Source organism: Crocuta crocuta, unplaced genomic scaffold (genome assembly GCF_008692635.1).
Source record: "Crocuta crocuta isolate KB4526 unplaced genomic scaffold, BGI_CrCroc_1.0 scaffold6, whole genome shotgun sequence".
Taxonomy (NCBI): Eukaryota; Metazoa; Chordata; class Mammalia; order Carnivora; family Hyaenidae; genus Crocuta; species Crocuta crocuta.
Window position 1 is genome coordinate 1,830,571 of NW_027531917.1, and position 14,779 is coordinate 1,845,349.

The 14,779-nt window shown below is 36.4% G+C and overlaps 1 protein-coding gene across 4 annotated transcripts in view; it reads left to right on the forward strand.

The window, feature by feature from the left end:
- SENP7 (SUMO specific peptidase 7) overlaps positions 1 to 14,779 on the forward strand; it is a 151,778-nt gene that overhangs the window by 1,410 nt on the left and 135,589 nt on the right. For all 4 annotated transcript variants that reach the window (XM_077774893.1, XM_077774895.1, XM_077774896.1 and 1 more), the window contains one exon: positions 5,077 to 5,129. In XM_077774893.1, coding sequence (XP_077631019.1) covers positions 5,077 to 5,129 — 53 coding nt within the window. The remainder of the gene's footprint in view (positions 1 to 5,076; positions 5,130 to 14,779) is intronic.

Here is a 14,779-nt window from a genome sequence, read left to right on the forward strand (position 1 = left end):
CTCCCAGCTCCCCCCCGCCTCTGCGAGTCGACGACCAAGTTCTAGCTGTCATCAAAGCCCTGGCCGCTCTTCGCCCCAGCACCCCTCCAGGTTTTCCGTCCTCCCCCGAGCACCTTGCGTGAGTCCGTCTCATCGGCCCAGGGATCTTCCCGGTTGGCTTGCCGCTCCCCTGCCACGCCTTCCTCCAATTCCACCAATGTAGCAGTTTCACTTCCAGCCCCTGGCCCCACTTTCCCTCTGTTCCTTTGATTGTCGATTTGGCTTCCTTCTCACCCCCTTACCTCCGGGCAGGTAGCAGCGGCTGCAAAGAGGGAAAGGCGGGGCTTGCTAATTGACACTTCATCGCTCAGATAAATGCTGCAGCGGCTTTCGTTCTTCTGAACGGGCCCTCTGAATAACCTTTTTCTTTTCCAGCCTCCTGCTGCTTCTTCCAGAAGTGATTAAAAAGTCGAACAAAGGATTTGAAGCTGTGCTTCCATTGTGTTTTTATTCTCACTATATTTTTGTTCTTGAAATTGCTTTTGAAGCTTTTATGGCTTCAGTTTGGGGTACTACCTCTTGGAAACACAAAAGTGGAGTTTTAAGAGTTGAGGTGGAGCTTCTCCTAGTCCACAAGATTTTGTCAAAGATCTCCTCTAACTAAGAGTACCTCATTTCCTCATGTTAAGTAAGTCCTGTGGATGTACCAGAGGAGAAGAGGGGGAGGACTCTATTTTTAATAAGCTTACAGTTCAGTACACAAACGAACACCTAATGAAGCAGTTAATTCATCGTCTCCTTTCTTACTGTACCGTTTATTTTTGCAGAGGCGGTCTTAGCAATTACAAATTTGTTAGGAGTCCCTTACGGCAGTGCATCTCACACATTTTTCTGCCTTATTTGCAAAGGAGAAGGGAACAGGATTTCTGGGACATTGCTTGAAGCAGTTCAAAACCTGAATCCCTTTTCATAAGCAACTATTGTGTGTGTGTGTGTGTGTGTGTGTGTGTGTGTGTGTGTATGTTTCCTAGAGATAGTCTTTGCCTTTGGAAGTATGTGTATTATATATATGAAAGTACAGGCCTCCAATAGATCAGTGTTTGTTTTAATATACTTTTTTTCTCCTCTAAGACCTTCATATAAAATTTACACATTAGGAAAATGCACATTGTTTATCTACTGTCATTTGTGTGCTTTCTAACAGAGCTTTAGGGATTATTCTTCAGCTTAAGAGGCACACACAGCCTTTTTTCAATAAGTGCATTTCATCTTGGCTTAATACATTTTTTTTTGAGTGGGAGCAGCAAGATATTAACCTTGTCCTTCAGCAAATCCCATCTCCTTTCACTTGTCACATTTATTTATTACATGATGCAAGTAGCTGTGGGAAGTAAAATTTGAAAACAAAGCTGTTATTTCATAAAAGATATTGATATTTATATTACCTATCTGGAGGTGATTTTTTTCCCCCTGATTTTCTTTTTGGAGCTGTCCTTTTTGAAAAATAATTGTTATTGAATAAAACCCATTCTGAAATCTAATATTACCTAGCTGTTCTTCAGTATTGATCTGGTTTTAAGAGATGAATATTAAGTTTTAAGAATGATTCAAAATAATGTATGTTTAATTTTCTCCACAAATTATTAGAAATAAAACTAATCAATTGGTTTGGAGGGATTCTGGATTCTGTGTGACATTTATACACATGTATTTATTTGCCATTTCATTAGGAGTGGTTGCTAACTTGAACTCATGACTGGAAGTGACGTTTGTGGTCATCAGAATTTCCTAAGTACCCAAAGAGAGGAATTTGATTAATAAAACAGGAAGAATTCTAAGTTAGAAGTAGCATGTGGATAGCAGTAGGGAAGAAAAACAATCATGATGTTTCAAAGTTTCTTCTGTGAGACTGCACTAGGTTTCACTAAACATTCTCCTAAGGAAGAAGAATTGCTTATAGCTTTTAGTTGCAAGTAGCACTCAATTCCAATTGGTTTAAGTTAAACACAAAACAAGTATTTATGGACTCCTGTAACTGATAACTTTAAGAGTGGTATGGTTTCCAGAATCTGCTTTAGGCACTGGTTCTTAGGGTGTGGTCTAGGGACCTCCGGGTTTCCTGAGACCCTTCTGAGTCTGTGAGGTCAAAACTGTTTTTGTAACAATTCTAAGACATTGTTTATCTTTTCCTCTTCTCCCACATGTATACAGTAGAGTTTACCAGAGGCTACATGACATGTTTTGCAACAAATTGAATGCAGAAGCAGATGGGGGAAAACAGTCATCTTTTATTAAGCCAGACATTAAAGAGATTTGCAAATAAGTAAAATAATCCCATTCTTTTCAGTATTAAAATTAAAAGAAAAATTTTATAAGTAGAGGAATTGCAAAAGCTCTGATTACCTTACTTTTCTGTAATGTGACCATGAATCAGGAATTAAGGACGAAACACTTTTGAGCAGTGAGAGGAGAAATTACAAAGTCTTTATGCTAAAGTTTACTCATGGGAAACTTCTCAAGCTTTTCTTCAGAGTATATTGAACCTATATTTTAAAATTATTTGTAGTCTTAGCATGAATATCTTATTTCCAAGTTCACAACATATCAAAAGCAGTAAATTAAATGGAACACAGATAAAAAAAATTACTGGTGCCAGAGATGGGTCCACTAACAACTGAATGAAATAATAATTAAATGCACAAGTCATTCAAGGGAGAATGACCATTAGAAATGCTTAGTAACAACAAAAATTTAACAGATAAATTAGAGTCATAGATAACAATTTTCAAATGACTCTTTGATTTCAAACAGGAACGTTCAAGTGAATTTCAGGTTTTCGATGGATTGCTTCAGGCAACATCCAAGGAAATCTGTGTTCACTTTCCTTAAGTTAAGGGTACATATGTTTTTTTGAGTACTTCGGTACTAAGCGGTGTACTAAGAATTGTACAGACTTTACTTCTTTCAAAAGCCCTGTGAGGAAACTGGATTAAGGGAGGGTAAGCAACTGTTAGCAATAGCAAGTAAGAAGCAGAGCCAGCATTCAAAATCTGGTCTGCTTACAAAATATATAATTTTAACTTCTTTTACTGTCACAGGGCTTTAGTGAGTCTTATTTGGAAAAAAGAAGTTTCTGTGGACAAATAAGTACGAGAGTTGTAATTACAAGAAAAATTTATTTATTGCAGGATTTTTAGAGCCTTTGTTATGCTATAGTACATTCAGCCTCTGCAAGAGAGTAGCTGAGGATGTGGTGTTATTCAAACTTGTTGGATTGTGAAATTCATCTCCCCCCAGTTTTATCGTGAGAATCTAGCATCCCATGATGATATCCTTTTATTTTTTTCAGTAGGCCCTGGTGCTGTCTGCATATTTTGCATTATAAGTATAATGAACCTTACTTGAAGGGCAAATTAGAATCTGCAGTTAATTGTGATAAAACTACATTATATGCATAGATGTTAGCTGAAGCCCTTGGCATGAATGGAATTACCCACAGAAGGTGTAGAGTGAAAAAAGTCTTGAGTCACATACATTTAAATTCAAAGTAAAGACAAAGAGACATTGGTAGGCAGATAGGCAAAGTAGGAAACAAGATAGGTTTGGGAAACAAGGAGAGTGAAAGCAATGGAAATTACAGAGTTAAAATGGTACGAGGGTGGTGAATTTGGCAGTTAGGAGGACACTTTTACCACTCATTTTAGTAGGACATCAGCCAGATTCAAGAGGCCGAATGAAACAAGGAAAATGAAAGTAAAAAAAAAAAAAAAAGAGAGATTTCTGGAACAAGTTGGAGTAGGACATTAGGTAGAAAGGAATTTTTTTTAAGACTCTAAGAGACTTAAATCAGATTGGCATGGAGTGGGAAAGGGGTCAGTGGAAAGAGAAAGATATTAAGTGGGAGGTAATTGATGGGGTGAGGTTTCAAAAGAAATGGAAGAGATTGGAATCAAAGTTTCTTGAGATGTGTGCGAAGGAGGGAAGATGGATAAAGATAGAAATAAATTTTGAGAAGTTAATGATATTGCAGTCATGGCTTCTAAATGCAGCAAGGAAAGATCATCTTTTGGAAAATAAGAACTTTTAAGTGGTAATAGTAGCTCAAAATGGAGTAAGTGGTCAATTAGGGATGAATAAAAGAACTGTTAAGTAACTTTGAAAGTTTGTTAAAAAGGTGTTAGTTTTGGGGAGCCTGGGTGGCTCAGTAGTTTAAGCAGCTGACTTTGACTCATGTCATGATCCTGTAGGCCATGGATTTGAGCCCTGTGTCAGGTTCTGTGCACATAGCTCAGAACCTGGAGCCTGCTTCAGATTCTGTGTCCCTCTCTCTCTCTGCCCCCCACCGTTCACACACACTCTCAAAAATGAATAAACATTAAAAAAAAGTGATTTTTGTAGTTAATAGTAGTAGTATTTGTAGTTACTGTTATGTGACTTTCTTCAGAAGTGCTAAGAAGTCTAGGAGCAAGAATTTGGAAAAAAAAATTTTTATAAAGGGAGCTAATAACACAAGTTTTTAGATTTTTTTCCCCAAGCTTATTTATTTTGAGAGAGAGAGAGAGAGAGAGAGAGAGAGAGAGAATCCCAAGCAGGCTCCACACAGTCAGTGCAGATGTGGGGCTCAATCTCAAGAACTGTGTTGAAACCAAGAGTTGGACACTTAACTGAGCCACTCAGGTGCCCCTGAAAATGCTTTTGTAGAATATTCCTAATGTACCTCTCACCTTTTGCTTCATTTCCCTTCCCCTCGCCCACCTTCCCAATTATAAAAATCTATCTGGTCATATGGGTCACCTAGCATTTGTTGAACTCCTATTGGACTTTTGCCAGGGAATATCTTATTTAGTTCTTAGAGCCAAGTTTTCTTCTTTTTTCTATTGTCAACATACATAGGTTATTTAATGAAGGCATTTTGCTACTCTTTAGATTATTTTTTGACCTTTATGTTTAGTGCATTAGGTTCTATAAAATGTATCAATGTAAATTCTAATTCTAACAGGTTAATTTAAAACAAAGGATAGCTGTGAAAGGATTTATTTAATTACATTGTGTATTTCATTTAGATGTTAAATGATAATTTTTACCATGTCTTTGTAGAAATTGTCACAGAAGGAAAAAGGAAAAAGTCTTCATCTTCTGAGTTACATAAGGTATGCATTAGTTTTGGTATTAATCTATTATCTTTAGAGTTACTAATCTTGAAAGTTTTCTATTTATTTTTTAAACAATTTTAAAGAAAATATTATAAAAACTAATCAGTGTTTTACAGGGAATGGTATACCCTGATCATTTTAAGGGTTAACCAAGAAAAGTTCTGGGATCTGTCTTGTTAAAATCATTGTGAGATGTATCAGTACAGTTTCCAGACCTTATTTTAGATTTTATATAAAACATAATCCAGCATTTCTTTGATAACTGAATATATTAGCTCACCTCACATTCATTCATTGTAATACTGTAGATACAGAAAAGTTGTGCTCAAGTCATGTGCTGAAAATTAGTATTTAAAATATTTCCTGTGAAATGTTTAAAAAAATTTATTTCTTTCTCTCATGTAAGCCAAGAGTAGCAAAAGAAGAAAATGAAGTTTCTACCTATGTAGGAAGTGTTTGAAAAATATAATTTATTTTTAGAAAAATGATCTTGTTTTCCTCTAGAATTTTGTGATATTTATTTATTTATTTAAGTTTATTCTGAGAGAGAGGGAGAGAGAATGCAAGTGGGGAGGGGCAGAGAGAGAGAGAGAGGAAGAGAGAGAATTCTAAGCAGGCTCTGTACTGTCAGTGCAAAGCCTGATGCAGGGCTGGAACCCATGAATCATGAGATCACAGCCTGAGCTGAAGTCCAACAGAGCCATCCAGGGCCCTTAGAATTTTGTGACTTAAACATAGTAGTACCCTGATATACATTGTAATAATTTATTAGATACCTTTTTCTGAAGCATTCCAAATCATGCAGAGAGGACTTGTCATTTGACAGAGAGAACTTTAATTTGGTTTCGTGGAACAAAGAGGGAGAAGAAACCATAAAGACGGCTGTGAGAGAGAATCAAGAGCACACAGACCACATGACCAAATAGAGAGTATGGCTTTAGGTACTCTTCTGCCTTGGCTTACTTCACATTTGTGCAGTGTAGTTTCTTTACTTAAAATTCTGTATTTGGCTTCAGTGACATAAATGAAGGAGGATAAAAAGAAATTCTTACATTGCTACCATTCCCAATTTTAAATATCTCTGTACTGACTAATGCTACTTTTGTGTTTAATACGTCCAGTGAAGTGAAATGCTCTGTTTTAGGTTGTTGCTTCATGCAGTTGAATCTGAAAGTCCACCATTTGAAATTCATAGTATTGAGTAAATACATTTCTCTTATTTTTAGATGAACTGCCCTATTTTTTTACTTTTTATTTTGGAATACCTTTAGATTTACAGAAAATTTACAGAAATAATACAGAGTTTGCATCTACCCTTCACTCAACTTCCCCTGGTGTTAATATCTTACATAACTACAGTGCAATGACCACAATTAAGAGATTAATGTTGGTACAATACTTCAGACTACAGACATTCTTTGAATTTCTTAAGTTTTTTTAAAGATTTTATTTTGGGGACACCTGGGTGACTCAGTTGGTTAAGCATCTGATGTTGGCTCAGGTCATGATCTTATGGTTTACCAGTTTGAGCCCTGTGTCCAATTCTGTGCTGACACCTCAGAGCCTGGACCTGCTTCAGATTCCGTGTCTGCCTCTCTCTCTGTCTCTCCTCCACTAGCACTCTGTCTCAAAAATAAATAAACATAAAAAAAATTTATTTTTAAGAATTCTCTACACTCAATGTGGGCCTTGAACTCAAAAGCCTGAGATTAAGAGTTACATGCGCCACTGACTGAGCCAGCCAGGTGCCCCAGTTTTATTTTGTTTTACACTAATGTCATTTTTCTGTTCCAGGATCCCACATTGCATTTAGGTGTTGTGTCAGTTTCCTTCGTTCTGTGACAGTTCTTCAGTCTTTGTTCCTTCATGATCATGACATTTTAAAAGAGCACTGTGATTTTGTTAGTATTTTGTTGAATATCCCTCAATTGGTGTTTGTGTCCGGTTTCTTAGAATTAGATTAAAATCCTGGCTTTGTGGAAAGAATATCATGTGATGTGCCCTTCTCTCTCAGTGTATCCTATTAGGGGTACCTGGCGATGACATCACTTATTACTGGTGATGTCAGTCCTGACTGCTAGCTTAAGATGGCTTCTATGTGGTTACTCCTTCGCTTTGTAATAGGTATCTTGGGAGAGATACTTTGAATCTATGCAAATATGCTGCTGCTTAAACTTGCACTCACTGTTTAACCACCTAGTGGTGGACCTTGCCTATACAGTTGTATGTATGATAGTCTATTGGTGATTTTCTACTTCCCTCATTCCCATCACATTTATTAATTGAAGTTTTTTGTTTTTTTTTTTTTTTTAAATGTTTTATTTATTTCTAGAGGAGAGAGGAGACAGCGTGAGCAGGGGANTATTCCCATCACATTTATTAATTGAAGTTTTTCTGTAAGGCAGACCTGTCCCTCTTCCCTCCTTATTTATTTATTCAGTTATATATTTTTATCAATATGGTCTCATAAGTATTTTATTCTGTGGATTATAATTTAGTAGAGCATTATTGGTTTTGTTGCTCAAAATGGTCTAGTTTCGGTATTGGCATATCTTTTAGTTTGCCTCCTATGCCGTTTGGAAATGTTCCTTTTTTTTTTTAAGTTTATTTATTTTGAGGGGCAGAAAGGCAGGAAGAGAGAATCCCAAGCAGGCTCCACACCGACAGTGCATCTTGAATCTGTGAGATCATGACCTGACCCGAAATCAAGAGTTGGACCCTTAGATGACTGAGTCACCTAGGTGCCCCTCAGTAATGATACTTTTGATTCTAATGCAACTTCACGGAGCTTATTCAGCCTTCTCCCTTTATTATTTTTAACTTTTAAAATCTTACTATCTACGATCTATTTACTTAATTTGTTCAACCATAACATACACATGAAGTTATACTACTGCATTTAAAAAATGTAGAATTTCTTATAAAATTAGCATATTAAATTCTTAAATTTTTTCAATGTTTAATTTTGAGAGAGAGAGAGTACAAGCAGGAGAGGGGTAGAGAGAGAGAGAGAGGGAGACACAGAATCTGAAGCAGGCTCCAGGCTCTGAGCTGTTAGCACAGAGGCCGAGGTGGGGCTCAAATCCACCAGCCACAGGATCATGACCTGAGCTGTAGTTGGACACTTAACTGACTGAGCCACCCAGGTGCCCCCAGCATATTAAATTCTTGTTAGTAGTTTATATTATTGCTTTTTTTCTCAAGGCAGCTAGGGATATAAATTACTGAAAAAATTAGGGCTTTAATGGGTATAGGCACAAGACATTGATACATTTTAACTTTAAAGTATTTAAAAAATATTTCTAAAGGGATACCTGGGTGGCTCAGGCATCTGACTGTTGATTTCAGCTCAGGTCATGGTCTCATAGCTCAACGAATTCGAGCCCTGCATAGGGCTCTGTGCTAACAGTGCAGAGCCTGTTTGGGATTTTCTGTCTCTTACTGTCTCTCTGCCCCTCCCATGCACTCTCTCTCTTTCAAAGTAAATAAATAAACTTAAAAAAATATTTCTAAAGCAATACCAGTTTGCTGTAGAGAAATTAGAAAAGTGAGTTTAGGAAAAAAGAGACCACCCAGACAAAACCAAAGTTAATGTTCGGATGTATATCTTTCTAGTTTTTCTATCTATATATCCATGTATAATAAACACATGTTTTAGTATTAAAAATAGAAAACCACAGAATACTGTTTTATAATTTGCTTTTTCTGCTTAACTATATATTATTAACATCATTTTCTGATACCATATTTAAAGCATGGCTCAGGAGATATTTGTTGAATATTTAGTTATATATTAGACACTATACAAGGATAAGTACCAGGACAGTAGCGAACATATTTAATGGTTCCATTGTGTTCAGTTATATGGGTGTATCACATTTAATTTAACCAATATCCTATTGTAGTTTTGAGGTTTTTGTTTTTTTGTTTTTTTGTGAAGTAAACTATGCCCAACATGGGGCTCAAACTCATGATGCTGAGGTCAGGAGTCACATGTCTTACTAACTGAACTAGCCAGGCACCCCTTGAGTTGTTTTTAATTTTAAAAAATTATGAATAGTGCTGTAGTCACTATCCTTGTAGCTAAATCACTGGAACATCATTATTTCCTAAATTATTCCTGGCCTTTTTTCCTAATTTTTAAAAAAATTTATTTATTTATTTTGAGAGAGAGAGAGAGAGTATGAGCAGGGGAGGGGTGGAGAGAGTGAGAATCCCAAGCAGGCTCTGTGCTATCAGTGCAGAGCCTGATGCGGAGCTTGAATTCACAAACTGTTAGACATACCTGAGCCGAAACCAAGAGTTGGATGCTTAACTGACTGAGCCACCCAGGTGCTCCTGGCCTTTTAATATTCAAGGCTGATCTCCCTCCATCTCTCTTTTTTTTAAGTTTATATATTTATTTTGAGAGAGAGAGAACATGAGCGGGGGAGGAGCAGAGAGATTGGGAGAGGGAGAATCCTAAGCAGGCTCCTTGCAGTGTGGGCTGGAATTTACCATGAGGTCATGACCTGAGCTGAGATCATGAGTCAGATATTTCATCTTAACTGACTGAGCCACCCAAGTGTCCCAAGGCTGATGATATCTTGGTATGTGTGGAGTAAGAATGTGAATATCTTGAATTCTGCTGATGGGGAGATCCATGGTTTTTGGATTTGTGTATGAGGAAGTTGCTATTTTAGTTTGGATATTGAAAAATGAGAGTTTTTTTTGTAAAGTTTATTTTGAGAGGGTAGGGGGAGAGAGGTTCAGAGAGAGAGAGAGAGAGAGAGATTGAGAGAGAAAATCTCAAGCAGGCTCTGCATTTTCAGCGCAGAGCCTAATGCAGGGCTGGATCTCATGAAGCATGAGATCATGACCTGAGAGAGATCAAAAGTCTGACACCTAATCAACTGATCCAACCAAGCACCCTGAAAAATAAGACTTTTATTCGTCCTTGGTAAGTCATAGCCATCCCTTCGGGAAGACCCCCAATTTTCTTTAAATAAGAGCTTTATATTTATGTATCTGAACAAGTAAGTGATTAAGCTTCTGAAGTTCTGTATTAAGAACATGGCAGAGATCATTTTAGCTTGAACAATTTAAAGAGTATATGTTAGCAATGTATAGCTTGTCAGTGGATTCCGGCATCTTTTTTTCCTCCTAGATTATCTGTTTTTGATAGCATTTTTCTTTTTGAAGACTATACTATAATGAATCAGGTATAAAATGAACCTGCATGACTTGATCTGCTGAAGGGCTTATTTAATACTACATTTGAACATTAGTAAGTAAAATAAATTTCTTGAGCTTTGTTTTGGGGGAAGTTATTAGAGTTCTGTGGTATATTTAAGTATAATATGAAGGGAAGGCGATTTAGAACCCATTTTTGACTTAAAAATTTAAATTTGCATCTTTAACATATTAGAAGACTATTGAAATACTTGAGAGTATTAGGAGTCCATTCTGATTCTTGTAAATGGAATTATAGGCTTTATAGAATCATGAGTAGCTTAGAGTCTTTATTGATTGCACACAGCAGAGACTATGATTAAAGTTTATGTAAGAACAGATAAGATTGTTGCAAAAAGGTTTACATTATTTTTTATCAATCATTAAGAAAAAAATTAGTGTGGAAAAAATTGACAGTAGTTGTACCTGAAATCTGCTTGTGCTTTTCTTGTATACAATATTAGTGTGAGAGATTTAAATCTGTAATTTATTAGTCAGCTACAGCAGAGGCTTTTCTGGAGCTTTAAATGTTAAAATTTTTTTCCTTACATTTAACAGTTGCATTGTGTCCCTATTAAAAAAATAAAATATTGGAAAGCTAGGATAACACAAATATGAAAATAAAATTCACCTTTTATCTCAGTAGAGAGAATCCCTTTCAAACATTTTTGAGTATAACCTTTCATATTTTATTTCTATTTATGGATTTTTTTTGCCTTATAAACAGAGATCATTCTGTATCTATGTTTTTCTTTCATACTTATTGTATTTGAAATAATTTTTAAAAAATATTTCTTTATTGTTTTTGGTAATCTCTGCACCCAACATGGGGCTCAGACTCATGACCCTGAGATGAAGAGTTGCATACTCTTCTGACTGATCCAGCCTGACTCCCCCTAAATAATTTCTTAATATCATTAGCTTAACGTGTTATTTAAACTTTTTTTTAAACTTTTATTTTTGAGAGACAGAGAGACACAGGGCATGAATGGGGGAGGAACAGAGAGAGAGGAAGATACAGAATCCCAAGCAGGCCCCAGCCTCTGAGCTGTCAGCATAGAGCCTGTTGTGGGGCTCGAACCCACAGACCGTGAGATCATGACCTGAGCTGAAGTCGGATGCTTAACTGACTGAGCCACCCATGTGCCCCTGGAACATGTTATTTAATAACAACTGAATAGTATCTTACTTGGTTTAATTTTACCATAGTTTCGTATAATTTTTAAAAATTATTTCTAGTTTTTCTATATTAAAATAATTTGTAGTCTGTATCCCTTTTCATAAATATTTATATATACTTTTATTTTTAAAGCTTTTAATGCTAGTTTATAGAGTTTTAATAAATATCCATATTTTATGTGTCTGTGCTTTGGAAGGAATAGAGAACTGCTCTTTTTTTTAATGTTTATTTTTGAGAGAGAGAAAGAGCATGAGCAGGGATACGGCAGATAGAGAGGGAGAGTAGAATCCCAAACGGGCTCCTCAGTGTCACCACAGAGCCCAACGTGGGGCTCTATCTTACAAACCATGAGATAATGACCTGAACTGAAATCACTTAACCAGCTGAGCCACCCACGTGCCCCTAAGAACTGCCCTTTTTGAAAATAGGATAAATTACATTTTGTGTCTGTCCTAATGGAAGTATACAGAATATTTATTAGGGTAGATAATTCATTGATACTGAGTCTAAGCCATTCATAGATAAAATGATTGAAAACTAGTTAGTATGAAAAAAGAATATAAAATCTGCAGAAGACATCAGTATTTTATAAGAAACTAACTTTACAGAATACGCAATACTTATTTTTTCTAAATTTTAGTTGTTGTCCTACAAGTTTGAACTGGGTAACATTTTTTTTCTTTTTTTTATATCCAAGTTAGTTAACGTATAGTATATAGTATAGGTTTTAGGAGTAGAATTTAGTGATTCATCACTTACGTATAACACCCAATGGTCCTCCCCAAAGTGCCCTTTTTATACCCATCACCCATTTAGCCCACTTCCCTACCCTGCTCCCCCCAGCAACTCTGTTTGTTCTCTATTTAAATCTTGTATGAAAAAAAAAGTCTCTTATGGTTTGCCTCCATCTATTTTTTTAATGTTTTATTTATTCCTGAGAGAGAGAGAGAGAGAGAGAGAGAGAGAGAGGGAGGGAGACAGCGTGAGCAGGGGAGGGTCAGAATCTGAAACAGGCTCCAGGCTCTAAGCTGTCAGCACAGAGCCTGACGTGGGGCTTGAACCCACAAACCGAGAGATCATGACCTGAGTCAAAGTCAAACACTTAACCTACTGAGCCACCCAGGCGCTCCTGCCTCTGTCTGTCTTTAACTTATTTTTCTTTCCCTTCCCTTATGTTCATCTGTTTTGTTTCTTAAATTCCACAGATGAGTAAAATTGTATTATTTGTCTTTCTCTGATTGACTTATTTCACTTAGCATAATACACTCTAGCTGCATCCACGTTGTTACCAGTGGCAAGATTTCATTCTTTTTGATCGCTGAGTATTATTCCATGGTGTGTATACCCCACATCTTCTTTATCCATTTATCAGTCGATGGACATTTGGTCTCTTTCCATAATTTGGGTATTGTTGATAGTGCTGCTATAACCACTGGGGTGTATGTGCCCCTTTGAACCAGCAGTTTTGTATCTTTAGGATAAACACCTAGTAGTTCAATTGCTGGATCATAGTGTAGTTCTATATTTAACTTTTTGAAGAACTTCCATACTATTTCCCAGAGTGGCTACACCAGTTTGCATTCCAACCAGTAGCATAAGAGGATTCCCCTTTCCTTGCATCCTCCCCAACATATGTTGTTTCTTGAGTTGTTAATTTTAGCCATTTTGGCAGGTGTGAGGTGGTATTTCATTATGGTTTTGATTTGTGTTTCTCTGATGAGTGATGTTGAGCATCTTTTCATGTTAGCCATTTGGATGTCTTCTTGGGAATAGTGCCTGTTTATGTCTTCTGCCCAATACTTCACTGGATTATTTGTTTTCGGGGTATTGAGTTTGAGAAGTTTTTTTAATAGTTTTGGATACTAATCCTTTATCAGATAAGTAATTCACAAATATCTTCTCCCATTTCATAGGTTGCCTTTTAGTTCTGTTGATTGTTTTCCTGAACTGGGTAACTTTTTAGGTTATTATAAGAGCCATGTAACAAATTATCCCCAAACTTAGTGGTTTGAACTTATTTTACTCAAGAATCTGCAGGTTCAATTAGAAATAACTTCTTTTTTCACTTGGGAGTTAGTTAGGTTGGCTTGGAGGCCAGGGCTTTCGATCACCTTGAAGGCTTGGTTACTCAGTTACCTTTATACCTATGCTGAGAAAACTCAGTATTGTGGTGTAGATCTATTTCTTTTTCAGTCTTTCCAATATAGTGGCTTAAAGGTGCCCAAGATTTTTTATCTGTTAGCTCAGGTCTCCTGAGGAATGTGTATCAACGGAAAGGAAAAAAAAAAGAGAGCGGAAGGGAGAACACCGAAGCATGTGAAAGCCAGGCTTGAAGCAATATAAGCATTGCCTTTAATGATCTAGCCTTGGAAGTCACAGGCCTGCCCAGATTCAAGGGGAAGGAATGTAGACTGTACCTGATGTTGGAGGACTGTCTTTGTCACATTGTAAGAAGAATATGTGGAATATTGGTGTGGCTATTTTTGGAATATATAATATAGGCTAAATTATCCAATATAGGCTAAATAACTTGCTCACAAAGAGTCCATGGGTGTGAACAGCCTAAAGACCTTACCTTTACCCTTTGAGAAAGCATTTGTTATTACCTAATTAAGAGTATGAAGGAAATGATTTAGAGATAATACTGTCTTTTGCAGATGAAGACTTAAAAAGAGATACCTTTTATACAGATTAGGTATAAGTAATTTATTAGTGCCTTGGAGGATCAACTCAGATTACTGTGAAATGAGTTGAGATAACCTTTCTTCAAATTTACTCTGTTCTCCTGACTTATGTTTTACTCTCATTGAAATCGTTTTATGGATTGTTAATGGTTGTAGTTGATATAATACTTATTATATTTTGTAGACTGAATTTGGTGCTTAACTGTCATTTGTAACTTTCTCTTAATGTGAAATTTAGGGTATTTAATTTCTAATCAGATGATTTCAAACTTGTGGTTGTAGTCCATACATTTATTTGTTTATTCAGCATACATGAACCATACACTTCAGCGATCTAAAGGTAACTAAGTTTAAGGGCCATCTCCTTAAGGACCTCCATGGCCTGGAGAAGAAGATGGACAAAGATTTATAGTGTAATATGATACATGTAATATAAATAATTTAATAAAAACGTACTAACTACTAATACCCAGAGAAAAGATGCCTTGGTTTGGGAGTGGCAGTTGTGTGGATGGGAGACTAATTTTGAGCAGAATCTGAAGTATTTTATAAGGGACAAGTAGAGGGAAGGG